Source organism: Suricata suricatta, chromosome 3 (assembly GCF_006229205.1).
Source record: "Suricata suricatta isolate VVHF042 chromosome 3, meerkat_22Aug2017_6uvM2_HiC, whole genome shotgun sequence".
Classification (NCBI taxonomy): Eukaryota; Metazoa; Chordata; class Mammalia; order Carnivora; family Herpestidae; genus Suricata; species Suricata suricatta.
The window spans coordinates 86021469-86049192 of record NC_043702.1 but is presented as its reverse complement, the minus strand read 5'-3'; the positions used below and the strand labels follow the sequence as shown (position 1 = coordinate 86049192).

Below are 27724 nucleotides of genomic sequence, written 5' to 3'. Positions count from 1 at the left end.
AGCAAAATTTTGAATAAAATCACTGTGTAAAAGAGAGCCTCAGCTTTTAAGTAGTCATACGGCATACAGAGCAAGACAGAAGGTCTCACCACAGTGGAATTCATCAAGTCCGTCCTCACAGTCTTTCTGACCATCACATATCCAGGTATTCAAAATACATCTTCCACTAGGACAGCCAAAATAATTTTCTTCACATTTGTGTTTGTTTTGAACTGTGACAAAATACAGAATGTAATGTTAAATAATTTCAATTAATCTTAACTTCGACAATATAGGTAAATAATAAAACAGTAATACTCCTTAAGCTGGGAAAGATAAATAACAAGAAATCTTAAATAAATAAATAAAAAACTGAGATGCTCTTTTCAAGAATGTCAAGGTCATGGGTGCCTGGCTGGCCCGGTTGGTAGAACATGTGACTCTTGATTCATGATCATGAGTTCAAGCCCCACATTGGGTACGGAGCCTACTTAAAATTTTATATATATTAGGGGTGTCTGGGTGGCTCAGTTGGCTAATCGTCCAACCTCAGCTCAGGTATTGATCTTATGGCTCATGAGTTTGCACCCAGTGTTGGGCTCTGTGCTGACAGTTCAGAGCCTGGAGCCTGCTTAGAATTCTGTGTCTCCAACTCTCTCTGCCCCTCCCTGCTCACACTCTGTCTCTCTCTCTCAAAAATAAACGTTTTTAAAAAAGATTTATATATATTAAACACACAGATACATATAAAAAAGGATGCCAAGGTCATGAAAACCAAGGGAAAACAAGAACAAAACAAAACAGTAACTGGGACAGATCAGGAGTCTAGGAAGATATGATCATCAAATCTGATCCAGGATCAGAAAAAAAAATAAGGGAAAAACTTGTTAAATCCAAATAATATGGTGTACTATTAATTAAAATAAAACAAAACAAAACAGAAAAATAAAACTGAGATCATTATGAAGTGAATGGGACTAAGGCTAAAGAAAAATTCTTGGTGGAAAATACCTGTAATTCTATATTCATAATAATAAATAACATTAAAAAACATTAGCAGATCTTTACAGAAAAGGTATGGGCTGGGTGTTCCTACTGTCCTGTATTCAGAGTATGTTTTGACAAGGTTTATATAAGCATTCTCTACTTTAAGAAGAAAAACAATTTACACTGAAATTGTATCTTACAGAAATATCATGAGAATAATAAGTATCTGCACACAAAGTTACTTTGTAAACTACATATTTTTTAGATTGTGGAATATTATTATTATTATCACTTCTAAGAGAGCATATAAAAGAATAAATTTATCTCTGTTGAATGTCATTGCTTTCCTTGCACCTTCAGGTTTACATAGATTTAGACTGACTGGCCCATAGCCAATTTGGAAGCAAACCTTAGAATATACATCACCATAAAATCCATTTGCACTATAATAATGAAACAACAATAATCCATTATGAACTACATTAAGATAACAATTCCATTTTACTTTTTTCAAATGTCAATTTTGTGGATTTAATTGAAGATAAAAATAAAATTTTGGATGGAATTCACCACTAAACTGATAGAAAAATTATGAGTGTGATTTATGTCTTACTTTTTCTTAGGATACTGCCTAGATATCATCTAAAGTATTTAGATTGACCCATTTCTGGCTTCCTATCTGTCCATCTACCTGTCTCTTCAGTCTACATGATCTCCCCTTCTTTCTTGCCCACTATAATCAAAATTCTTTATTAATGTTAAAATTAAACTTTAAAAGTAATTTTTAACATTAGAAACATATAAAGACAACAGAGTTTTTCTGTATATATGTATGTATGATTAATGAGTATCTATTATAGGCTGCCTTCAAGTTAATTTTAAAAATTAATTACAGCCATAATGAGGAAAATAGTTTTTGTAGAAAGAACAATGGATTATGATTCTAGATACCCTGGCTCCATGAGTCTAAATCAATATTACTATATCTCTTTAAAACATTTTATTTAAAAATAAAATGTGGAAGGGCTGTGATGAGCCACAGTGCATATAAAAGTTCTCCATAGAACTAGAAAAGTTCTCCAGTTCCTCCTAGGATGCAGCCAGCCCTTCAAACACAGAAGGAACAAAAATGATATCAAGAATGTTACACATTATTGAGCAGGAAAACTAAAAAAAATAAAAGGAGTCCGCTAATGCTGAGTTAAGTGATAGATTATGAATTATTAAGGATATCATTCATCACCATATATTGTGTGTGTGCCACTGCTGTATAGAATACCTTTGAACAGAACTTCTTAAAATATTTTTTAAAACTTACATGTCAACTAAACATGGAAAAAGTGAGTGTAGCAATAGGATAAGGAGAAGGAAATAATGTATAAAGAACCTACTGTAATAGTTTCCCATAAAGCATATCTACTTCCAGTTATAGGAATTTATCATCTTTATTTCCTGTATTTATTATTTTATTTATTTATTTTGTAAAGACCTGGGGGAGAGAATTCCATTCTTTTTTTTTTTATGTCTTTATTTTGAGAGAGATAGAGAGTGAGCAGGGGAGGGTAAGAGAGAGAGGGAGACACAGAATCTGAAGCAGGCTCCAGGCTCTGAGCTGTCAGCACAGAGCCCAACGCAGGGCTCGAACTCATGAACCGCGAGATCATGACCTGAGCCAAAGTCGGATGCTTAACCAACTGAGCCACCCAGGCATCCCGGACTATTGGATTTTAAGACTTACTCTAAATGAAGACATTTTCAGAACAACAATACCTGAGAAAATTCAAGACAATGTCATTTTGGAAAACAAAGACATAAATATCAATGAAACAAAATACTGAGTATAGAAATAAACTCACATATAGAAATTTATTGATTTTTAACAATAAGGCCAAAATAATCTAAAGGGAAAAAGAGTAGCCTTTTGAATTAAGGATGCAATAATAATTAGACTTTCATCTGCAGAAATGAAATTAATCTTTACCCTTATTTCACACTGTATACAAAATTAACTTGAAGAAATAGACCTAAATGTAAAACAAAAAACTATAAAAATCTCAGTTAAACCATAAAAAATTTTGTACCTTGAGTTAGGCAAAGATTTCTTAGAATAGAAAGAACATGAACCATAAAGAAAAAAAATGATAATTTAAACATCAAAATTAAAGATATCTGCTCTTCAGAAAATACTGTACAAAGAAGAAAACTATACGCCATGTATTGGCAGAAAATGAGATCATGACCTGAGCCAAAGTCAGACGCTTAACCAACTGAGCCACTCAGGCACCCCTATTTCCTGTATTTTTAAAAATTTGTTTTCTCAAATACTTAGAAATGAACAGGAGCATGACCTTTTAACAAAAAGCATTCTGTTAAGAATGTAGATGGCACTTTCAGAGCTTATGTATGTAAAGATGGTTAGAAAGCCAAACATAAATATACCTTTCTGACCTTGATCCAGTGAAAATAACTGCTACTCATGCTACTATGTCAAAAGATTGTGCAAACTTCATCAAACAGCCTAACACGGCACTGCAAACTGTATCGACATTGAATAAAGCCAGTGGTGAGAGACACTGTCTCTCTCCCTTTAGTTCATGAATGCTTTTTTCCTGAGTATGTAATACTTCCATGAGAGCTTTAGAGACCACACATTTTAAGACTTAATCATCAAATTTAAGAGGATTAATGATGAAATGATCATCTAAAGGAAATCAATCCAATACAGAACAGATTTCTTGAGCATCATTTCATAACTCATTATAAAAGATCAAGCAGCACGTTTGGAACAGGATGATTCCTTGTAATTTAGTCTATATTATTGGAATTTTAATCCTAACCATTGGATATCAAGAATAAAATTGCATAGATTTCTTTTATATAATGACCTCTAAATCTCAAGGCAAACACGTTTTTCTTTCTAGAATTACCTGGGCATTTTAATTCATCTGAGTAGTCCCCACAGTCGTTAGACCCATCGCATATCCAATTTGGCAGGACGCACAGTGAGGTAGAATTACATCTTATAAACCCTGTGGCTTTCACTCCAAGTTTATAGAAATATGTACAATCTGTATTATCTATAAGGAGGTAAACAGAAAAAATGAAAAACACCTCATCTGTAAAGATTACGAGCCTTCTATGTAGGTCACAGAAACAAGAAAAGTTAACCTCATCTGAGGAAAAAAATGCAATTATCCTATACAACAGGGGTTGATTGCACACCGATTCTGGACAAGGTTCAGTGAAACATGGGGCAATGTTCAATGGAATGCCAAAGGTACCCAGGGAGGAACAAACAAAAGGTAGTGGGATATCTTACTGCAGTTCTTTTCGTCTGAAGCATCTGCACAGTCTATGTTCTGGTTGCACTGTGCTGATCTTGGAATGCATGTCCCATCTGCACAACGGAACTCAACAGAGGCACAGGTTGAAACTGGAAAAACAGGTAAATAAACAAATAGATGAGACAAAAGTGACTTCTTGCTCTAATACTCTGAGAACAGATGATCTCTGACTTACCATGGTTCGACACGACTTTTTGACTTCATGACAGTGTGAAAGCCATATGTTTTCAGTTGAACCTACACTTCAAATACAGAATTTTGATCTTTTCATGAGCTGGAGATATGCAATAAGATACTCTCTCTCTTGAAGCTGGGCAGCAGCAGGCACAGCTCCCAGTGAGACACGTGATTGCAAGGGTAAACAACCAATATACTTACAACCATTCTGTACTCAAACACTATTCTGTTTTTCAATTCCAGCATGGTAGTCATGAAATTATATAAGATACACAATATTTTATTATAAAATTAGCTTTTTGTTGGATGCTTTTGCCCCACGATAGCTTACTGTAAGTGTTCTGAGCATGTTTAAGATAGATTGGTCTGTTATGAGATTTGATAGGGTAGGTATAGTAAATCCATTTTGAGTTACAGTATTTTCAACTTATAATGGTGTATCAAGATATAACTGCATTATAAGTTGAGGAAGACCTGCATTTCAACAAATTCACATAGTTTTGTTTGGTTCTACTTTTTTAACCTTGGGAAGTCAAACTTGACCCATGGCTCCCACCCTTGCAATCTTGGGTTAGCAGTCTCATACGTCTTCCCTGTAGCACACTTGTTCCCTCCCTTGTGGCACTTACAATACCTCATTGCAATTGCCTGTTATGTATCTGCTCCCCCACTAAGTTGTAAGCTCCATGAAAGCAAGGACTGTGCCTTGTTTCCATAATAATATAAGGCCAGCCCTAACCCAACATGAAAAAAAAAATGCCTGTTGCTGAAAAATTCTTTCTCCTTCCAACTTCTAAAGTACAAGGTTATAACACTAAACAAATGTCTAATTGAGCGAATACACGAAATTCCCAATCTGGTTGCAAAGAAGAAGTCTGCTTTGAAAAAAAGAGCCTGCCAGCCAGCGACACTGAGATAGAAAGAGCACTGAGCATTTGCTTTATTGCTCACAGGGAATAGCTCAGCAATGCTAGAGAGCCGTCCATGCCATGTTAGTCTCCTGTACGTGGCCGTATCACTGATATTTGCTATAAGAAAGATGGAAGCCTCGTGCCAAGAAGCATAAATGTGGTATGACTTGTCTCTATTGTTAGTAAGTATGACTTTCCAATTCCCTGCTATGCTTAGATGAAAATCAGTTTCAATATGCTACTGTCGTTACCTACACCTTATACAGAATAGCTTATGCTTAATCATATACTCCTTTCGACTTTGCTCACACATTCATTACCATATAATGGTTTCCAGCAATATGCTGTGAACAGGTGCATGACATGCTGTGTACATTAGATTAACTTGGGTGACAATTTTATTCCAAATTCAAATTTCCACAGGTTGCTTATGTAAATGTACAACCTGAAGGGCTCTTTGATTATGCCACTTTTACTAGTGTTGATATTTTAAAGAGCCTATTTAATGATAAACAGAAATTATATCAATTCTAAATGGTTAAAATGCTATCTTAAAATATGCAAATTTTACTCAAGGGTGTATATGTCATTCATATTTCATAATGCACTGTTCTTATTGTATTTAATTGTATCTTGCATGGTATCCTTATTTGTGTTTAAATGATGATTAGAATAAATGTTTTACTTACAATTGCAATTATAATTGCCTCAGTGTTTTCTTCATTAAAAATAACATCTTATCATATGAAACAGATAATGCTATTATGAATAGAAATAGATACACTGTTCCAAACAGGAAAAATAAAACAGATATTCTTCTTTTATGTCTACAAAAGCAAAATCTCTTCCATATTCCTTTCTATTACATTTTACATTCAATATTTTTTCAATAGAAACAGTAAATGGAATATATAACATAGAAAGCAATCATGACAAGCATTTACATTTTGTTTCTTTGCTATCGATCAGAATCTCCTATTAAGAAGTTGTGTTCCAAAAGATCCTGTACAGTCCCTTTATTTAGAACAGGATTCATTTCTCTGTGAAACAACATTCTAGACAGTGGTAATATTCTGAGACAAGTCTATAAAAATTATCTTTTAATACCCCTGAGTTTCTATCTTATGCTAACAGAGTTTATGAATGTCAGAAGAAGCCCAATGGGGATGATCAAAACTCATTCCACCACCTCCATCTCTCCCCAAACTTCCAGAGAATCCTCTGTGTCCATGGCAGGGAACCCATCTGAGTAGAGATTGGTGGAACATAGAGTGAAAAGGCAAATTATGATTCCGTGGACATGAGGGTGGCATCTCTCACAATTAAGAGGACTCAAGACCCAGCAATATCATCGTAATGGAGTTTCAAAAATAATTGTGTTGGGGCTCTCAGGTAGAAGTGCATGTAAAGAATGCCCTGCAAGGGGCGCCTGGATGGCTCAGTTGATTGAGCATCTGACTTCAGTTCAGGTCATGATCTCGCGGTTCACGGGTTTGGGCCCTGCGTCAGGCTCTGTGCTGACAGCTAGCTCAGAGCCTGGAGCCTGTCTACGGATTCTATGCGTGTGTGTCTCTCTCTGGGACCCTCCCTTGCTCACACTGCCTGCCTGTCTGTCTGTCTGTCTGTCTGTCTCTCTCTCTCTCTCTCTCTCAAAAATAAATAAAACATTATAAAAAAGAATGCCTTGTGAGAAGAGTAGAATTGTGCAGCAAGTAGAACCCAGTTTTAGATGGTATTCTGAGAAGAAAGAAAGGACTGACTAGATGAAAATAAACTATAACTCTGAAGTTGAAAAGAAGCGTTTGGAGATAATATTTAAAAAACACATTGTGCAAAAGGATGAGGTAGGGGGTCAGGAGAACTGGGTAGAAGGTAGAATATTTGTAGGATGTATATTTTCTTCCATTTTCCAACAGAAAACATGGCTAGTGAATCTTGGTGAGGAGAACCAGGCAGGCCTATTAGAGTAGCTGCAATGTGCAAATAGGAAGTCTGGCCCTTTACTTCAAGTCCTCTCTCCACAGTCTACAACTTGGTGTAGAGTTTGGGAACCACCAGAGGGTTAACGAGGGGCTGAGTCACACTGACACTGGACATACTAAGTGCTTGCAGAATTTTATCTGCCACAGAGGCAAGGTGGTTGTGGGGGTTAACATCTCTAGCATCTGTAGGCAAGGAAGGAGAGGGAGTTAGGAGAAGTCCATGGGAACTGCAGCAACTTCAGTAAATAGGTAAGCAAATGCCTCTTCCACCAAACACTTCCTCTTTGTTCCTTCAACTATATTTCTTCCCCACTTTGTTTTGGTCAGTCAAGTATTCAAATGTGTTTCACCCTTACAGGGATGTTTAAAGGAGAAATGTGCTAGAATCTCTAATTTGTCAAGGAATATGAAAGCTTTCTGCCAATTTTACCTCAGGCTAAAAGTCCTGAGAAAGAGAGAAAAGAAAATAATGTAGTCCAAATACAGATAAGCCAAGTAAGAAATACTAGACTTTTCCCTCCAGATAGTCCAAAAGAAGGAAGCCTACAAAATGTAAGTGAACACACAGCACAGCCACACCAGGAATAGCAATGAGATACTACAAAGGACGACCTGACAGGGACTGTGGATCAAAGCAGCGGTAAGCAAGAATAAAACCATTCTTCCCCTCATACACTTCCTTAATTTTCCTGTTTCATCTGCTTTCTTTTCTCTGTGTCAGTTAAAATATTTAATGAGATAAGAAGGATATAAGATCGATTGGTCTATCTGTGGTTTTTAGGACATTTCTTATAAATAACTTAAGTCAATGTTTTCTCTTCCAACTTCCCTGCTCAGCCTGCAGCACAAAGAAGCTGACAAGGAAAAAAAGAAAGAAAGAAAGAGAGAAAACATTAAATTTGCTGTCATATCTCTTCTGTTTACTTTCAAACCACATATTTTATTTAACTTACTGCTTAGGCTCTAAAGGCATGCAAACCCAGAAGGAATGATGATTTCATCTACAGGCTCATCCTCCTCCTTTAGCATATTGTTTGTGGATTCTTCAAGGTTTTGTTATGAACTTATGATAAAGCAAACACCGGTTTCCTCTTCCTTAGGTAGCCTTAGAACTACTGAGCTCTCCAGTCTACCTAAAGGTGTCCAGGTGGCCCAGGCAAGTTCATGCACTTCCCAAGGGGAGTAATTAGACCCATCAACTGGGAGAGAAGAAGAGATATCATGTACTCTCTCGAACCCATCCACACAACCTCTCACACAACCAGAAGAGGAATACAGAATGACAAACTTTCTGAACAATTCTTCAGGTTATCTCCCTCCACCCTGCCAGGAAGCCTGATGTCTAAAACTCTCAGGGCAGTAATAAAAGATTTATATGGATTTAGGGTTTTGGTTCTCCTCAAAAGGAGAAGAAATCAAAACTGATTCCTTATAATATCCATTTCCACTCTGTAAACAGATTTTCTGCCTTGTAGAATAAGAAAGAAAGAAAGAAAGAGAAAGAGAAAAAAGAAAGAAATATTAATTACTACTAACATCTAAAGAAAAAAAAATTGTAATAAGATTTCAAATAATTCACAGGTGATTCCACCAGAGCCTCTCTCCATAGCCTATCAAACTCTCTCTCTGTATATTGACCTTTTATTATACTAATTTAAATTTTTTTATGTCTTGCTTTTTTTTTTTAAAGTACTAGAGGCTTCTAGGTGGCTCAGTTGGTTAAGTGGCTGGGTTCGTGGACTTGAACCCTGCATCAGGCTCCTTGCTGACAACTCCGAGATTGGAGCCTGCTTCGTATTCTGTGTCTTCCTCTCTCTGCCTCCCTCCTCCTGGCTTGTGCTGTCTCTGTTTCTCAAAAATAAATAAAAAGCACTAACATTTTTTAAAAGAACGTAATAGATTGTGTGTGTACATGTGTGAGTGCCCACGTGTGCACATGTATATGTACAACAAAGCACTGCATCCACATGTGCTGACTATAGAAACAGAGAAGGTGTATCTGGAAGAAAAGACTTGGAAAGAGAACTCCTTTTCCACTGTCCCTGAGCCCTTACATGCTCCTTTTCAAATTTCATTATTTTTTGGGTACTGTAAGGATCTATTAGTTGGATGGATATGCATCTAAATTACTGATTTATAAGATAAATTGGTTTATGGGATATAGACCCAGAGAAGTCTTTCCCTAAGATGTGAAATGTACCCTATAAGGACAGTATGTGAATAGACTTAATAATATGAGGGAAAAATCAAGTCCAAAGATGCAACTGTCATAACTAATCTCTCATCTAAAAAGCTACCTGTTTGTTTATCCTAAAGGAGCTAGTCTACCCCCTTAAATCTAGTAATTTCTAGTTAGTAATAAAGTATATGTTTGAGTTTTCATGAGCCCTTTTAGCTTCAAGCATCTATATTATAGAGGAAGAGTTTGACGGCGTAAGTTTTAGTTGTTCTAGCTGTTTATAAGGTATCCCGTTGTTATGATTTTTATGCTATTATTATCACAAAAGAAAAGTCTTGACTGAAACTTGATTCATAAATGCAGTAGTTCTTGTCCAAGTACATGACTGAGATAGTTATAACACAGAAATCAAAAGTTTAGCCTAAGAAATGGGAACTAACTTTGAGACTCAGCAGCCGGTATTGATAACATTAGGTAAAATAAAATCTATCTATATTTTTGGAAGACTTACTGCTTCACCAGAACATAAGAATTTAATATACATCTGCCATGTACTTGGTACTCTACTTCATAAACTGAAACTCAGACTAATTTGCTTACCGTCTTTGAAAAACCTTTTTTCATTTTTCAAGAAAATACACAGTAACTTATTACCTTCCCATGGTTTGTTTTATGAATTTTGCTTTAAAATCCATTTTCCATATCTATTGTTCAGTTCCTTCACATTCCAGCTGGATATTTTTATCTTTATCATAGCTTAATGTCTTTATTATATTCTCCTTTCCTGCTTGTTATAGCGTCCTGTTTTATCTTGCTGATCTCAGTTTTATAGCTTTCATTTTCACAAAGATTTTCCCCCCTTTTTTGAAATATAAATTTGATTACATTGGGCTTCCTTTAAACCTTCACTGCCTTTCTGGTGACTAGAAGGTGGAGTTTCAATTCCTTAAAATGGCTCAGAAAACATCTTTAAGTCCTTGCTCCTTCCTCTAACTGGCCTCATTTTTTCTAAACCACTTGCCAATATGCAATCTGACTCTGACCATATCAAATATTTTTCAGCTTTCAATATTAGTCTCTCTGCTTGGAATTATCTTCTATTTTGATCATTCCACCTTACTTATATTTTATTCCAACTGCCCCCAAGAAAAACTTTGTATTCTTATATGTGCAATTATAGCACCTGATATAAACCTTCATCTGTAAATTACTATCATGCACTTGGAGTCTGAACTCCTTAAGAACAGGAAGATGACTGATTTTATGTGTTGGTCCTTAATGGATTATACTCAATTAAATGTGCTCAGATTTTTAAAGGTAAATTGGTTTAGAAAATTATTTTAGGTCCAGATTTTAGGAGGCCTTAAATGTCAGACTACACCATTTTTTTTGTATATTTTGTCAACATCAGGACTCATCTGCAATTCTTTATCAGGTCTATGATTAAAAATATAAGGTGAATCCTTATATAAGCATTTACTATATGCCAAGTTCTGTTCTGAGTCTTTAATATACTCATTTATACTGAGGCACAGATTGGTAAAGTATTTTATCCAAAGACTCTGTCAAGTTTTGGGGTTGGAGCTAAGGTTTTGTCCCAGGTAGTCTGGTTTGCTGATTGGTTCCAGGAATTACTGTAAGAACAAGTTCAGTAAAACATTATGGCATGATTAATAACACTGGCATTAACTGGAAAGACGAGAGGCAGGGAGACCAGTTAAAGGGCTGCTGTACTGGGGTGTCTGGGTGGCTCAGTCAGTGTGTGTCTGACCCTTTGCTTCAGCTCAGGTGAAGATCCCAGGATGGTGGGATAGATCCACATTCAGTGTGAAGACTCCTTGGGATTCTCTTTCCCTCTCCCTCTCTCACCTCACCCCACTCTCTCTTCCCTAATAACTAAAATAAATATATTTAATAATAAATAAAAAAGAGTGCTGTGTTAATCCAGGCTCAAGGTAGATTGAAAGGGAAGATATTTCAAAGAATTGGATGATTTATTGATGTATGGACATGTGGGTAATAAAATATAATGGAAAGAAGAATCCAGAATAACACCAAATTTTTCTGTCTAGTTGTTAGGAAAATGATGAGACACACTCATGTGAAAAACAGAGAATAGAGAACATTTTTGGAGCAGTACATTAAGTATCACACATTCTGGTAGAAATGTCCAATAAACAGGAGGTAGAACTGAAGAGATAAAAAAAAATGACAAGAGTTTTGAAGTGAAGAGATGAAAACCAGAATAGGGAATACAGTCATAATTTTCAATGAACTGTAATAACTCCCCTCCAACAGCATCTGCTAAAATGTGGTCCATATACATTATCAGGTGCTATATACCACAAAGGTGAAACCACTGTCCTGTCAGGGACGCACTGTGGCAAAGTTTAGGAAACACTGAGCATCATAACATTCCTAGGCTGATGCAGCACATACTTACCTTTACAGTCTAATTCATCAGAGTTGTCCCCACAGTCATTTTCCCCATCACACAACTTGCCAAGAGTAATGCAACGGCGATTGTAGCAGGGCTTGAAGCCTCGTCGGCAGCTTCTGTTTTCTTATAAATAAAAGTAGAAACAGAACTGGATATATTACAGAGGTATTTTTACAAAAAATAAAATCACTGATGAGGTCTCATTCATAATGATTGGATCATGGATCTATAAAACAAGTGCTGTGCAGGATCGAAGCTCTGGATTAGAGTATTTATGCATTATCAAGTGGTTCATTCAGTAAAGAACTAAGTCTTTTAAATTCAGTGTTCATACTTGGAGATCTCTTTAAATTATACTCACATTACTGTTTCTTGTATTTGAGTCAGCTAGCATGGAAATAAACATATATTCAACTCTCCCAAGAAATAAGTCTCTACCACAAAACTCCTAAAGACACTCTCAATATCTATCTCCCATCTCTTTTGCATCCCGTAAGGATTTTTATAGCAAGAAAAAAAAAGGGGCAAAACACGTATTCCCGAATCAGTGAATCAGAAGGCTACCTAAACAATCATAAATTCTCTTAAAAATTATCTAGGGCCATCTGAGTGGCTCAGTCAATTAAATGTCTGACTCTTGATTTCGGCTCAAGTCATGACCTCATGGTTAGTGAGTTTGAGCCCCACACCCAGCTCTGTGCTGATAGTGTGGAGCCTGCTTGGGATTCTCTCTTCCCCCTTCTCTCTGCCTCTCCCCTGTTTATGTGTGCTCTTGCTCTCTCTCAAAATAAATAAATAAACTTAGAAATACATTGAAAAATGTCTATCATATTTTCTAAATAGAATAACTGCTTTCTGAAATCTACTGTAAAGAGAGTCCCTTGGGGCACCTGGGTGGCTCAGTTGGTAAGCATCCGACTTTAGCTCAGGTCATGATCTCATGGTGTGTGAGTTCCAGTCCTGTGTCAGGCTCTATGCTGACAGTTCAGAGCCTGGAGCCTGTTTCAGATTCTGTGTCTCCCTCTCTCTCTGTCCCTCCCCCATCATGCTCTGTCTCTCTCTACCTCAGAAAAATGAATAAACTTTTAAAAAAATTAGAAAAATAAAAAAGAGGGTCTCCTGCTATTTTTTGAGGGGGTGGAAGGTACCACTTAGAGTAATAATAGCTGACATTCACTGAACACGAAGTTAGTGCCAGGCTCTGTATCAAGCAAATGTAAATATATATTTGTTTATTTAGTGTTCTGAATCAACATTCAAACTAGATTTGTCTTGTAATGAGAAACTAAAATATACAGAAGTGCCCTTGCTCTTACTAGTCATATACTAGTAGGTTTAGGAACATAGATTTAACCTCAAGTATAATTCCAAAGCCTAGAATTTATACCAAGGCGGGTATCCCACAGGACAAATGCAGCCTGTGAGCCTGTTTTTGTATAGCTCTGGCTCTAAGAATGGTCTTTATATTTTTTAAAAGTTGTAAAAAAAAAGTTTTTTTAATAAAGGATAATTTGCAGAAAGCATTTTGGCTACAAAACTACATTACTTAACTAGGTAACCCTTTATAGATAAAGTTTGCCAACCCCTGCTCACATGAAAATTATCTCACTTTTCAGAAGATAAAAATAATGTGAAATATATTCTCAAGACAATTCATAATAAATGCAAATTTGCAAGCTGATTGTATTTTTTATGCTTCACTATTTTCATAGTGTACAGGATATAACCCTATTCATTCAAGTGAATATGCTAGTTGAGGTAAATTCACTAAGACTTCAGTTATAGATCAATTGTGGACAAATTACCTCTATCATTTTAATGGAGAGTGTGTGATTCTGCAACATAAAGGAGAGAACTGCCTGTGAATTGCCCAAACTCTCTTCCTCTTAGTGTAACCACTCTTTGATTATGTAGGTGTAATTATTATCCAGGTAAAGGAACAAAAGAGAAAAGTAGAAACCAAATTCCAGATACAGATTCCTGAATTTTACAGGGCATACAATATCAATACTCTTATACTGTAGTGGAAAAATAATTCATACCAATTTAGAAATAATCTGAAACATTTCTACAATAACTATTAATGATTGCACATACACAAATATCCAGGAAAAATATTGTGGTGATGAAGGTAAGTATCAGTAGCTTGCTGGGCTCAAAAAGCCAATCTCTACTTCCAAGAGAGAGCAAAAGGTTGACCATCACTTGGTGTCACATATAAAGGTATAGCTGGAGGAACTCCATGTTTGCTGGGGAGGATAGCTAACGCAATCAGCCTTTGTACCCAAAGACGTTAGCCCTGGGCCAATCCTCGAGGCAAAAATAGGACAACACTTTCATATCAACTCAACAATGTGCTACTGACTGATGGTGAAACTTTGCTGCCGAATAAACTTACAACATCTACCAATAACTAATATTTGTGACTTAACGCTTTTAGGAATGTAACCCTAAAATGTATTGCTACATGATGAATAAATAGCTACAAAGAAAGGCTCTGTATTTAAATTTGTACTTTGTAGATGGAAAGCCTTCACTGAGTATCGTGGGTACCGGATAGGAAATAAGGAGCCCCGTTTGATCAAGAAAAAAGCCAAATCACTGTCTTAGACCTGCATATTAATAGAGACATTCAGGAAATCATACATATGAACTAAATGGAGATAATCAAACCAAAAACTACAAAAATAATTACAAGCTCCTCTCTGAATCAAGGCCATTACATACGGGACACTTACCACAGTAGAGCAGTTTCTCATCTGACTTATCCTTACAGTGAGGAACGCCATCACAGGTGAGCTGGTAGTCGATACACTCTCCGTTTCCACACTCAAACTCTGAATACATGTTGCAGGAGGAATTTTTTTCTGAAATGGAAAAAGGTCAAGGTTTTTACTCAATAACAAACATAATGTTTGCTGTTTTTACCTTCCCTTTCTAAAACTTTTGAGAGTTGCCTCACTGTATTTTTCTTTTATACTTATTTGTATATTTTGCTAATTATTTTGTGACTATAGCTGTGTGGAAAGAAGGATGGGCTTAAATTTGGGTAATGATATTTATGCATATTGCTTAATAGTCCACCTTAAAAATTTGTAAAAAAAGAACTAGCTAAATAGCTCTGTACATATGAAGAGTTTGTGTGTGTGTGTGTTCTTATTGGAATCTGTTTATACTCTTCAACACATTGACTTTTTCCAGACATGGACTTCTCATTTTTATTTATTCATTTATTTTTATTTGAGTGTAGTTGACACTCAATATTACCATAGTTTCAGGGGTAGCATTCTTTTCTTTTTAATGCCTGACTTGATCCATCTCATCTCTACCTCCAACTGATATTCCTCTCTAACTACCTTTTAGCAGCTTTTGACGGTCAGAAGTACTGGAAATGCTAAAATGATTCTCCTCAGTCTCTTATTCTATGCATGGTTGGGACCAGGGAGCAGAACTGACACACACGGCCAGCGCCTGCTCCTTGAAAGCACAGGAAACCATGGATTAAACTGGCAGAAGAACCTGATAAACTGAAACGCATATGCACCAAAGTTTATGGGCTCCAACTGACCACTGCCATATTGTCCTACTTCCAAATCTCAAGATTTTCATATGGAATTAAAAGCCTGACTTTTTTTGGTGGCTTGTCCAATCTATGAGCAAAGACCCACAGCAGCAAATTATGAACAAACAAACAAAAAACAAGACATCTTTCTATAGCTATGTTTCATCCCTGCAATGCCAGTGTGTGACCCCTGTTTATAGAAAGATCTTTCCTGGAGGAAATGGGCTTATTTTTATTCTTAAGTAATATATTTAGCAGCAAACACTTGGAATCTAATTTTTTGGTTTCATCATGTGTTGTTTGCGTGCTTGTATTCAGTCCATTGCTTGAATAATTGTACAGCAAAATCTAGTCATAATAATTATATTGGAGGTAACTGGAATTCATTTATCTCCACTAATCCAGAAAGGATCTTAATTTTATAATTTGCTGCCAATTTACTTTTAAAGCTGTATTTCAGAAATATTCCATTACACAGCCATTAATACTACTTTAAGTTTCCAGTGTTTTCTTTATTATTCCTAGAATTTATCTCATTTTCATAGATTATCTACCAATCTACCTATGACTTCTAAATGAACTCTTTCATTGGTAATTTTTTTCATTTTTCCAAAAACATTTTGTTTTCTTGGTGCAGTCTAAATTTCAGTGGTCATTAACTAAGGTAGAAAGTCATTTTAGAGAAAGTAACTAAGACTTAAAAAATCTAAAAACTTTAACGAAAGAAAAACAGGAGCACCTTGGTGGCTTAGTTGGTTAAGCATCTGACTTTGGCTCAGGTCATGATCTCACGGTTATGAGTTTGAGCTCCACATAGGGGTCTCTGCTGTCAGCACAGAACTTGGTTCAGATCCTCTGTCCTCTCTCTCTCTGCCCCTTTTCTACCCATGCTCTCTCAAAAATAAATAAATATTTCAAAAAATAAAGGGACAAATGTTAAACAGGGTGCTGGCATCACTGTACATGATCCATTAGAGCATGGGCTAAACAAAATTAACTTTCAGAGAGTCTATTGACATTCCTAACTTATTCTGTCTACTTTCAACACATCCTGCTTAATTTCCCACTCCCAGTGAAAACTGTTATAATTCAAAATGCAAATTTTGTTTTTATAATCATTATGCCTTTGAGGGGGGAGAAACCAAAAAATTCACAATAAAAATGTTTTTATTATGTAAAATCAAATCTTATATAAGCACAATTCTTGCTTAGGTATGTTCATATGAAATAGTATTGATTATTTTATGTTTTGCAGAAACAAAAAGGTAGTTCAGCTGTCCTCTAATTCGCTTACAAGGTAATTACTTTAATTATATTTGCTATTCTTATTTCTGTTGCGGGTGTTGATAAGGTTAGGGATGTTGTGTAAAATGGAACTGCCTAATCATTCTGTCAAGAATGATGACAACACATGCTTTCTCCCCCTGGCTCTGAGGGAGGTGTTAGTAAAAGGCCTTTCACCCCGTCAACAATCCCATTAACATTCATGAAGTGCTCTGGGTGAACTAATTCAGATGTGGACATAGATACGCCAGAAATATCCCCATTTCCCAAAGATGGATTTGACAAGAAGTGACTTTCCAATCGCTCTGCTGGACCGCAGGATTTCAATATGAATGCCCCGTGGATACCGCATGCTTCTATAAAGGTCTGTCAGCTCTGAGGAATCCAGTATCACTCGATAGTTGCATGTGAATACAATTGTGCTTGTTTAAAAGATAGTTTTATTTCTGATTCATTCCCTCTCATCAATAGAGAGAAGCAGGTGGCTTAGTAGGGACAGATGTATCTAATCTATTTTGCAGTGAGCACAGGCATCCACTGTATACAAATAAGCCTTGCTGTTTCAACTACAGACATTGCTTTTCTACTGGCCTGTAGTGACCTGTGAAAGAAACATGAGTGCGTCTAATGCATGGCTAACACTCCAGGCTTACAGATGGCATCAGATTCAGACCATTACAGCTGAAACCACAAAAGCAAACTGAAAGAGAGTTTAAGCAATTGCCTGAACAATTCAAGGAAGTGCGGGGTTACTGAGAAATACAGGAATCTGTGGCCCGAATTATTAAAATTGTCTTCATTTAAAGTTCATTGACCAATTGCATCCATCCCTGGTTTGCTTTGGCACAGTCTTAAGTAAACATCTTTTACTCCTTTTGCTAAAAGGTGCCCTTCAGGTTGTGGTACTAGTTTGCAATGTGAAAAGATATATCTGTGTTCTTGTATGAGGTGCAATAGTTTTCAAGGTAAAGAAAATGATGTTAAAGTGCTTGCATTAAAGTACACAACAGAAAAAAGAGAAGATCCTCCTGGTAAATAAAGACCAAATACAAAGATGAAACATACCATCTGATACAATGGAGCATATCCAGCTCCAGTGACTTTTTTTAAAAGATGAAAACATGTAAGGCGAAGACATAGATGAGAAAAGAAAAAAGTAAACAATCGCCACATCCTGAGAGTGAGTTCACCAATTTCTGGCAAGATGTTTGTCTCTCGTCTTTGTTATACATAACTGTCTTAATGTTAAAGATAAATTAACATCCTGTATGTTGCCGGCTAATTTCTCATGGCCATAGTGGAACACTTGAACCCTTATTTATTTTGGAAACAGTTTGAAAACTTAACTGTTAATAAGTGTATACTGTAATGGTACTAATTAAAGATTGTAATGCCTTTCGGGAGGTATAAACATCATGCAAGGCTGAAATGTTACGTTCTTAATTAACCATTTGGAAATGATTACAAATAAGCTGCATGAGCCATTCTCTCTCATTTACATACTGTCACGGACTGTGAGTAGTTTTACGACAAGGCTACTGATCTACTGCCTATATACTGGTTTATTTCAGCTTTATTAATTTTGTTATTGACTTAATTCTCAAAGTCGTGACCACAAGTTTGCAGATGATTATGTGTGCAGGTATTTCTCTTAACTATTTCAACACCCTCCAGCCCACAATAAGGGGAATACACCATTTGCCACTGTTTGGATAATCATTATCTATCGTATGGTGTCACAATTAAGTAGAACGGTGAATCGACTTCTTTTTTTACAAGAGAGACATATGCTAACTGGGCCTCTAATACTGGAGGAGAGCATAACTTCATGAGTACTAAAATGATTTCAATGACTGTGTGTGCTCTTTGAGCCGTCATGTCATATCACACTTCAATTTACTTACTCACACATCTGTTGTCATCTAGCAATATGCGGTCCCCCCTGCAGGAACAATTCACTCTCCCATTAGGAGTTAAAAGGCACAGGTCATGGCAACCTCCATTTGATACTGAGCATGGAGAAAGTTCACCTGCAATAAAAAAGCTTTATTGGTAACATTTTATATTGAATTTCTATTCTACGTTAGATACAGATTAATAGTAAACTGTTAGACTGCCCCCATCTCTCAAAGATTAAAATAAAAAAGATTCAGGACTTTTGACAATCCAAACATCACAAGAAATAACTCTAGAAAAACATGTAACCTAAATCACTACAGCTTCTAGAACGTTTGTCAAGGATGCCATGGCAACACATGAACTAGAATCATGAAAATCCACACCAACACTTTAGGCTGCAATTTTTGTAGGTGTTCCAGTGATAAAAGAACTTTTTAAGCCCAGATACAAAGCTTATTTATTAGGAAGTATTATTTTCAAGGAAACAACTTGATTTGAATGTTCAAAGACATGCCGAATGAGAGAGAATACAATTCCAGAGATAAGTTATTAAAAAGAATTGTTCCTCTGGTGAAAAATTAAGGACGGCAGTAGGTATATTAAACCTTTCAGATGATATTAATATATTGCACAGTCAAATCCTGAACACTATCCCAGCAACTTTGAGAAAACAAAATCCAACTAAGCATTACTAGAACACATAGATGCTTTTTGAGAGATTATATAATTAAGAAAAACATTTAGTATCTAGTGTCACTCACAGCTATTGGTGTCATTGGCAACAGCTATGATCCCCATTGGTTGATGCGGAATATCAGAACGAAGAATTTTTGTATCTCCTCCCGTATACTTGTTGGAACGCAGAATAGCTCTTCTTCCCCAGTCTGACCAGAAGATATAATTGTCATAAACAGCCAAACTGAGGAAAGTTCCTGGTCCAGATTTGACAATCACCTGAAATAAATTTAAATATATTTTGAAATGAAGATATAGGCATTCCTATATCTATATCCACTTTCACTTCAAAATAAAATTAAGATTAGATGGATTTAATCAATGAAAATCAGATAAAATGCATTTTACTAATTATAAATTAGTAAATATACTAATTATAAAATTCTTAATAGTTTATTTTAAATGTTTTAATCATCCTTAGCTTTTATGATGTATTTATTTTATATGTAAGTATGTTTCTATTACTAATTATTCAGTTCATATAAACAACTGCATTTTTTCAATATTATAAAACAAAATCACCAGGCCAAAAACATGAGATTGTGTCTACTAATAAACATTATTTTTATTAAGAATCCTTAGACAGCCAGTGAACACTGATCAAGCTCTCAGAACTGTGTAAGGAATATAAAGAACTCTAGGACCCAGGTTTTCCTTCAGGAAGCTTTTAGCATCTCTCTCCATTATAATTATTTCCATGGCAATTATTTTTTCTTTCCTATACAAACTCCCATTGCAATACTCCCTTATATTTCATGTGAGAGTCCTGAAAAAACCTTCATTGATGTTGTAACAAGTGTCATGGATATGTTTTTTCCTTAACACATGTAATGTAAGGTACTGAGGAAAAGGAAAAAAGAAACAGAAGATGAGCTGGATGCATGTAACAATGTGGGTAAATTTCAGAATAATTATCCTGAGTGAAAGAAACCAGAAATAAAGATATCGCCCATATCATCTAATAACAAAACAACAATAGCAACAACAACAAAAACAGTGTTTCCCATGGACAGAGTGGGGAAGGGGAGGGATGGAAAGAGAGAGATTAAAAAGGGAAATGAAGTTTTTAGGAGACATGGGTATGTTCATTTTCTTTCTCAGCCTCTAGAACTCTAAGAAATAAATGCTACCCAGTCGATGGTATTTTGTTGTAGCAGCCTGAACTGATTAAGCCAATAGGTTCACTCTTTCCTTTTAGAAAAGCCGAGCTTTAAGGTTTATATCTACTTTAAATTTCAATAAATATTTTTTCTTAAAGAAAGCAATATGATGAAGGAAAGATTGTTATGTGAACATACAATGATAGTGGCTTTAATGGGCTATCTGGGAAGGTTTTCCTGAGAAAGGGAATGATGGATAGTCAATAGGACAGGAAAAAAAAAAGAAAAGGAAGGGGTCTGGGCAAAGGGAATACATGGTGTAAAAACCAAGAGGAAGGGGGTACAGAAAATTCTGGGGAAATGAACAAAGGTTAAATGAGCATGACAGTTGCTCAGACATCTGACAAGAGGATCCCAAGAGCCTGGTGAAAAAGGCCAGAAGGGCAAATGTATACGGGAGATCAAGGCTGTGCATCTGAGTTCTGTTGCGAAAGTTATAGTAAGTCATTTGGGCTTTTCAGGCACATTAATATCATTATTGGTTTGTAGTTTTAAAGATTATTCTGCCGCTGGTGTAGAGATTAAATTACATAGAAGCAGAAGAGTGCAGAGAGACCAATTAAGATCAGCTGCATTTGTCCAGAAAAAGGATAACAGTTTTGATGTTTTACTTAAGAAAGGCAAGGAAGGTACAGAGTAGAATAGTGTTTGCAAATGACGGGCTTCCTAATTATTTTTATCAAAATTTATGAGGGTTTTCATTCATTCATTTATTCACTCATTCATTCGTTCCTTTACCACGTTTTTTGTAAACAATAAAAGCTAACACTTCGTGAATGCTTCTCTTCATAGTAATTGATAGAGAAAATGCCACTTCATTCCACATTTCATTAATGAGGATTGAAGCTTCACAGTTTATATAATCAACCCTAGATGATAGATTTGACATTATTTCAGATCCAAATAGATTCAGATCCAAATATTAAGACAAAATATTTCAGGACTAGATCAACCAAGATCTGATTTTAATTTTTTATATAAAATTTGCTTTAAAGAAACTAGGGAAATTCTTCTTTGATATTAGCATATGTATATGTACTGCATTATTTTATCCTTCAAGTTAGGAACAAAAGTAGTATCTTTGATTCCTTTTTCTATCCAGTATCATATTTTGTATGAACAAAATACACACTTTGATGAATCACTAAAAATGAAAACAAAATTTTAATAGTTAGACATAAGTAAAATTAATTTCTTTTTAATGGATAACAAATAGCTAGTCATAGGACAATGAAAATTTTTCTATGTTGTTACCAAAAGTCTATTTGATATATACAGCACCTTCTATAAATTTTAACACTGATTGAGTTTAGTAGTTTACTTTTCTACTTCTGCTGACACAGAGAAACAGGAAAAAAGCAACTTAAACTCAGTCTAAAATTATGCGTGTTGCTTTAATAGGGTACATACAATAGGTTCTACCGAGAATTGAGCTGACTCCAGACATCTCATTTCACCGGTTAGAGTTCCATGTGGAACAGAGAAGTGAAATCCACTAAATTATACTTTCTCATCTTCATGTTAAAACATTTTTATCAAAAGTTCACAAATACTGCACCTTGCAAGCCTAATCAGCATCTTTATGTACACTTGTGGAAGCTTTGTCATCAGAAATTGCACTTTACCATGTATATGGTAATGTACCATTATGGCACAAATTTGAAGCATTTTCACCTTGAACCTATAAATAGGCTCATTTTTCAAAATAAGAACTCATTCATTCAGAAAACCCATTTCTTGACACAATGTATATTAATCTCACATGCGTCCTCCTAGGTAGACAATTAAATTGGTAATGCCCCTTAGACTTAAAATTTTTTGTCAAGAATTAAATCACTAGTCATCTGATTCTCCATCTTGAAACTTCCCTGGTGCCTTACTGGAACACTAGAACCAATAAAAGAATACAAAAATATTCAGTTTTATATGTCAGACAACATATGTCCAACACCCAGATGCTAAATGTTTAACCAAACAATTTAAAAGCCAAGTGAACAGGAGGCTTCCCAAACACCTTAGGTGATTGCCTCACTGGCAGGATAGTAAACGATCATTATGAGAAATGACAAGTTGGCCCCTGCAATGGTCAGGCATGACAAAGTATTACAGGTTGCAAAGAAACAACTGTGGACGCTTTAATTGCTTTGGAGAGAATGGTAATGTGTAAATCAGTGACTCAAAACTGAGATATTTAATTTAAGAATAGATGACTATATTTAACTTGCCTGAATGAGTTTGAAGAAAATGCAGTATCACAATGTCATTAGTGTCTAACCAAATCTGAAAAGAACAATATGCACAGCAATCATCTAACATTCTGCCTATTGTGTGAGGGGGTTGCTAGCCTTAGAGAGGCAGACCAGCATAAAGGAAGAGGAGAGAATGAATTACTCTGATTTTATACTCTCTGTTCTTTCTATTGACCAATCTAAACCAGATGCCAGAGGACAGCGAAGCCAGTTGACGTCAAGAAAACCTGCTAGTGCCAGAGAACAAGGAGGAGAGGTGTGGGAAAGATCTAGTAGATATGCCCCAGAGACATATAGCAGTGAACCCTATTCTGAGAGACTCATTAGTTTCCCCAGATAATCTATTTGGCTTGTTGGGAATCGGTCCCCTAAACTAAAAAATGGGAGAGTAAAAATCAACGACTCAACTCCGCTCTTTTTTCAAGGAAAGAGAAAGGGTAAGTTATTTCTTAAGGCCACACAGAGAAAGATAAACAGAGATATTCCTGAAGTGTTATCACCATTCCTAAGTGGAATTCAAGAGAGTTTTTAAAGTTCTGAACCATGCCTTCATATATACAGTATTAAAAGTATAATTTGTCCATGTTTTTATTCTGATATATTTAGATAGTTTGTGATTCATAAGCTGATTGTACTAATAAAAAGTAAACTTAAAAAAAACTAAATATAGTTTTTAGTCAGTTCTTTCTGTTTTGAATTCCTTCTAAAAATGTCCGCTGTGAGACCCACTGAGAAATGTTTCTTTGAGAATCCTTTCCCTGGTACCCAAAGCAAAACTTCTCCTTCCTGCCACACACAGTTTTTACACACATTCATTATAACACTCATCAGAGAATATTGTAAGAGCTATGTTTTGTCCATCTCCCTGGCAAAACTGAATAATTTGAAACCAGCAATTGTATCATTTCATTTTCCTAACTCAAGTGCTTCGAATAAGACATATTTAACATTCAATCATTATTTATTTATCAAATCAGTTAATAAAAGAATGGTTTAAAAATATTTTGTCTTGTGTTTGGGTTTCTTCCTTTTGCTTCTATCTTTTTAAAGGTGTATTATATATGAACTTGGAACTCACCTTTGTACCTTATATGGTTGTACACCCAAAGATATAATCTTTTTCTTTGTAAAATGGTATTACCCAAATTTGTGTTTTACTGAAGAACTGTAGGCATCATCTCCTCAGGCTCATCTTCATACCTTTGATAAATATTTCAGTTCTGTTACTCTTGAGATCATTGTCTAAATACAACTCTCCTGGCATTTTAATTTTTACTAGGAAAAGTGAAGAGCTAGCCAAAGAAATATATATTAAATAAAAACCTTTATGTCAAAGGTATACTGAAATGCCAGTTTTAATTTTTCAAATTGGGACTTACTGAATATCTGACAAAAATCAAATATTATTTTGGATGCTACATTATAAAAAGTTAAAAAAGTGTCTTGCACAAAAGTATGATTATTTGTATGCATAAAGAGAGGTTTTCCAGTGTGTGTATGTCTATATATATATATATATATATATATATATATATATATATGTATACACACACACACACACACACACACACACGTAAATATGTACTGGGGAAGCGAGAAACTAATTTAACACTACATTTGAAAGAACGAATAGGAGAACCTGGGTGGCTCAGTCAGTTAAGCATTGACTTCAGCTCAGGTCATGATCTCATGGTTTGGTTCCTGGTTTAAAGCCCTGTGTCGGGCTCTGTGCTGACAGTTCAGAGCGTGGAGCCTGCTTTGAATTCTGTTGCCCTTGCTCTCTGCCCCTCCCCCTGCTTATGCTGTCTCTGTTTCTAAGACATAAATGAGCATTAAAAATTTCTAAAAAGAAAAGAAAGTATAGCCTAGGATTATCAGCCTGGGCTCTGGAGTCAGAAACTTTTGGTCTGTTTTCACACTTTGTCTTATTGTGCAACCTGGGACTTGTTATTTCACTTCTCCAGGCCTTTCTTCCTTTTTCTTCAAAATAACAAAAATAGAATATGTGTCATAAAATTTTAGAAACTGTTAAATAATATTCATAAAACTGTTAGCATGGTTACATAGTACAATTTTCATAAATTTTTGCTATAATTATTTTTGCTTGCATGTGGTAGCAATTAGATAGGCTTGTAAAAGTAGTATTCTAAAATACTGAGTCTTATTCTTATTTTCAAAAGTGTTACAAATGATAAAGAGTCAACCTAAAATGCAAACTTTTAAAGCAGATTTTCACTGTAAACCTAATGCTCTTTCAACTTCTGAGATTATCAATTCATCAAATTTCTGCTTAGAGGTAAGATTAATGTCTGCTTTGGTAAAATCCTTGAGTTCCAGTTCATTTTTTTGTCCTATGTCAACTGGAAATTTCTACTAAGAGCCATAAAGGCTATTATTAACTTTGAAGGGAAATTAAATGTGGTGATTGTAACTAAGCAAGTCACCTTAGGTTGATGCTGGCCATCCCGAAACTGCAACTGACTTACAGTTTTGGGAACCAAAGATTTTTGTTTGCTGTGTGTGGAAGGAAGCATGCTCTATCTCTTTGGAACATGATTTCTAGCCAAAATGAATAAAATAAAACAAAACAAAATCAAATCTCATTTGTTAAGTGTCACCTTGAGAAAGTGATGAAAGATTTGCGATTGAAGGTTGTATCCAAAATGTTTATGTAAACATTTTATTTATTTACATTATTTATAATATAAAACATAAAATATGTGATATTATTATATTATTAATATATTATATTTATTAAATTGTAAACATGTGGCCACAGGCTACGCCAGGGTCACTTCAGTAATTGTGAAAATATTTATAAAATTATATAGAATGGTAGCAAGGTGAGTAAATAAAAATGTATCTGCATTTCCATAAGTATGCGGTAATATCATCTTAAAATTCTTTATTAATAAAACTAAAGGACATAACTGTTTAAAAAACTAAAAACTACTATAGGAGCTGGCTGCACTGACTATAAATACTTTCATATACATATCTTCCTTACTATGCATATGGTTTTCTTTTCAATCAACTTCACTGAAGCATAATTTATATACAAAATGTGTTGAACTTATTTTTAACAATTGCAATAATCATGCAAACACTCTTTTCCACCTCCAACTCCCAACCTCACATCCTTTTCCTCAGAAGTAAACACTGTCATCTGTTTCTTGAGTAATAATATATTCTTGTAAAATGCTGCTTATTTTCAGAATTATAAAAAGTCTTCCACAGTTGTTATGTGTGATTGCCTATAATCTTTAAATTAAGAAACATACTATAGAAATGTGTCTCAACTTAAAATTCAGTTTATTCAATAGAAGTCTGTTAGATAAAGCAAAAACTCAAAACAAAAAATTAACAGTAACACAAGAAAACATGAGTAAAAAATAACATCCTTTCTACATCGAGATGTGAGTATATCTATACATCTAATCTTTTTCAAGATCATTCAAAGTTCTTGAAATGGTCTATAAGGTCTTACATGACCTGACCCTGTTACCACTCTGGAATTATCACCTACAATTCTCTATATTCATGCTCTCTCTATTTGGGCCACATTACTCTCCTGATTGTGTCTCAAATATACAAAGCACATATAAGGTCTTCAGACAGGCTGTTCTCCATGCTTGAGATCCTTACTAAAATACCCAACTAGTTCAACCCTTCAAAAATTAGCTCAGGGGTGCCTGGCTGGCTCAGTGGGCTAACCGTCTGACTTTGACTCAGATCATGATCTCACGGTTCACAAATTCAAGCCCCATGTGGGGCTCTGTGATGACAGCTCAGAGCCTGGAGTCTGCTTCAGATTCTGTGTCTCCCGCTCTGTTCCTTCTCTGCTCACACTTTGTCTGTCTCTCTCTTAAAAATAAATAAATAAAAATAAAACATTAACAAAATTTTAATAATTAGCTCAAAATCACTTTTTCAAATGAGGGACTTAAGTTCCCCACTACACTCTGTCTTCTGTCACAGTCAATTCCTTTATCCTACTCTACTGTATACAACATTAATGAACCTCAAAAACACTGTGATAAGTGAAAAAAGCTAGTCACAAAGGACAACATCTTGAAGGGCAAAAAATAAAGACTTGTGCAAAAAATTATGAAGTCTGTCAAGAGGATATAGGATTCCACTTGAAAGATTTCTCAGTGGCCATATATAGGACAATTTGAGCAACAAATAATAATGGTAATAGACTATAATTTATATAATACAATAAATCTCTGTGATTCCATAATGACATAAGTAACTAAAAAAATAAAAGATTAATAACAACAATAATAGTAAAGGAAGGAGGGAAAGGGAAAGGTCTTCCTTACAGGTGGTTTCACCATGTGTATTCAGAAAATAGAGCAGAAAAAAACATATGTCAATAGATGTAGAAAAAGCATCTGATGAAAATCAAAATTCCTTCTTGATAAAACAATTACCAATTTAGAAACAGAAAGAAATTTTCTCAGATTGATAAAGGAGATCAATGAACACACTAAAACTAACATACTACCTCTAGGTAAAACCTCAATTGTTTCCCCCTAAAATTATAAAACTTCTGAAAGAAATAGAATAAAATCTTTATCTTGATTTAGGAAAAAGTTCATGCAAATCACATGAACCATAAAAGAAATAACTGATAAATTCAAATTTATCAAACCTAAAACATTTTTCCTTAAGATACATCACCAAAAAGAAATTTAAAATTGAATAAATAAAAGCCAAAACCACAGAGCAGGAGAAAATATACATATCATATTTAACAAGCAAAGTACTTAGAATCAAAGTAAGTAAAAAACCTTTAGGACTCAATTGTATGAAGGCCAAAAAAAAATTTAA

The 27724-nt window shown here is 35.1% G+C and overlaps 1 protein-coding gene across 1 annotated transcript in view; it reads right to left on the bottom strand.

Annotated features, from left to right (window-relative positions):
- Positions 1-27724, bottom strand: part of LRP1B (LDL receptor related protein 1B) — a 1807041-nt gene that overhangs the window by 277968 nt on the left and 1501349 nt on the right. Inside the window, exons 44-50 of the mRNA XM_029933319.1 lie at positions 19506-19698; positions 18750-18875; positions 14738-14866; positions 12003-12122; positions 4286-4399; positions 3894-4043; positions 90-212 (exon numbers count right to left, since the gene is read on the bottom strand). Coding sequence (XP_029789179.1) covers positions 90-212; positions 3894-4043; positions 4286-4399; positions 12003-12122; positions 14738-14866; positions 18750-18875; positions 19506-19698 — 955 coding nt within the window. The remainder of the gene's footprint in view (positions 1-89; positions 213-3893; positions 4044-4285; positions 4400-12002; positions 12123-14737; positions 14867-18749; positions 18876-19505; positions 19699-27724) is intronic.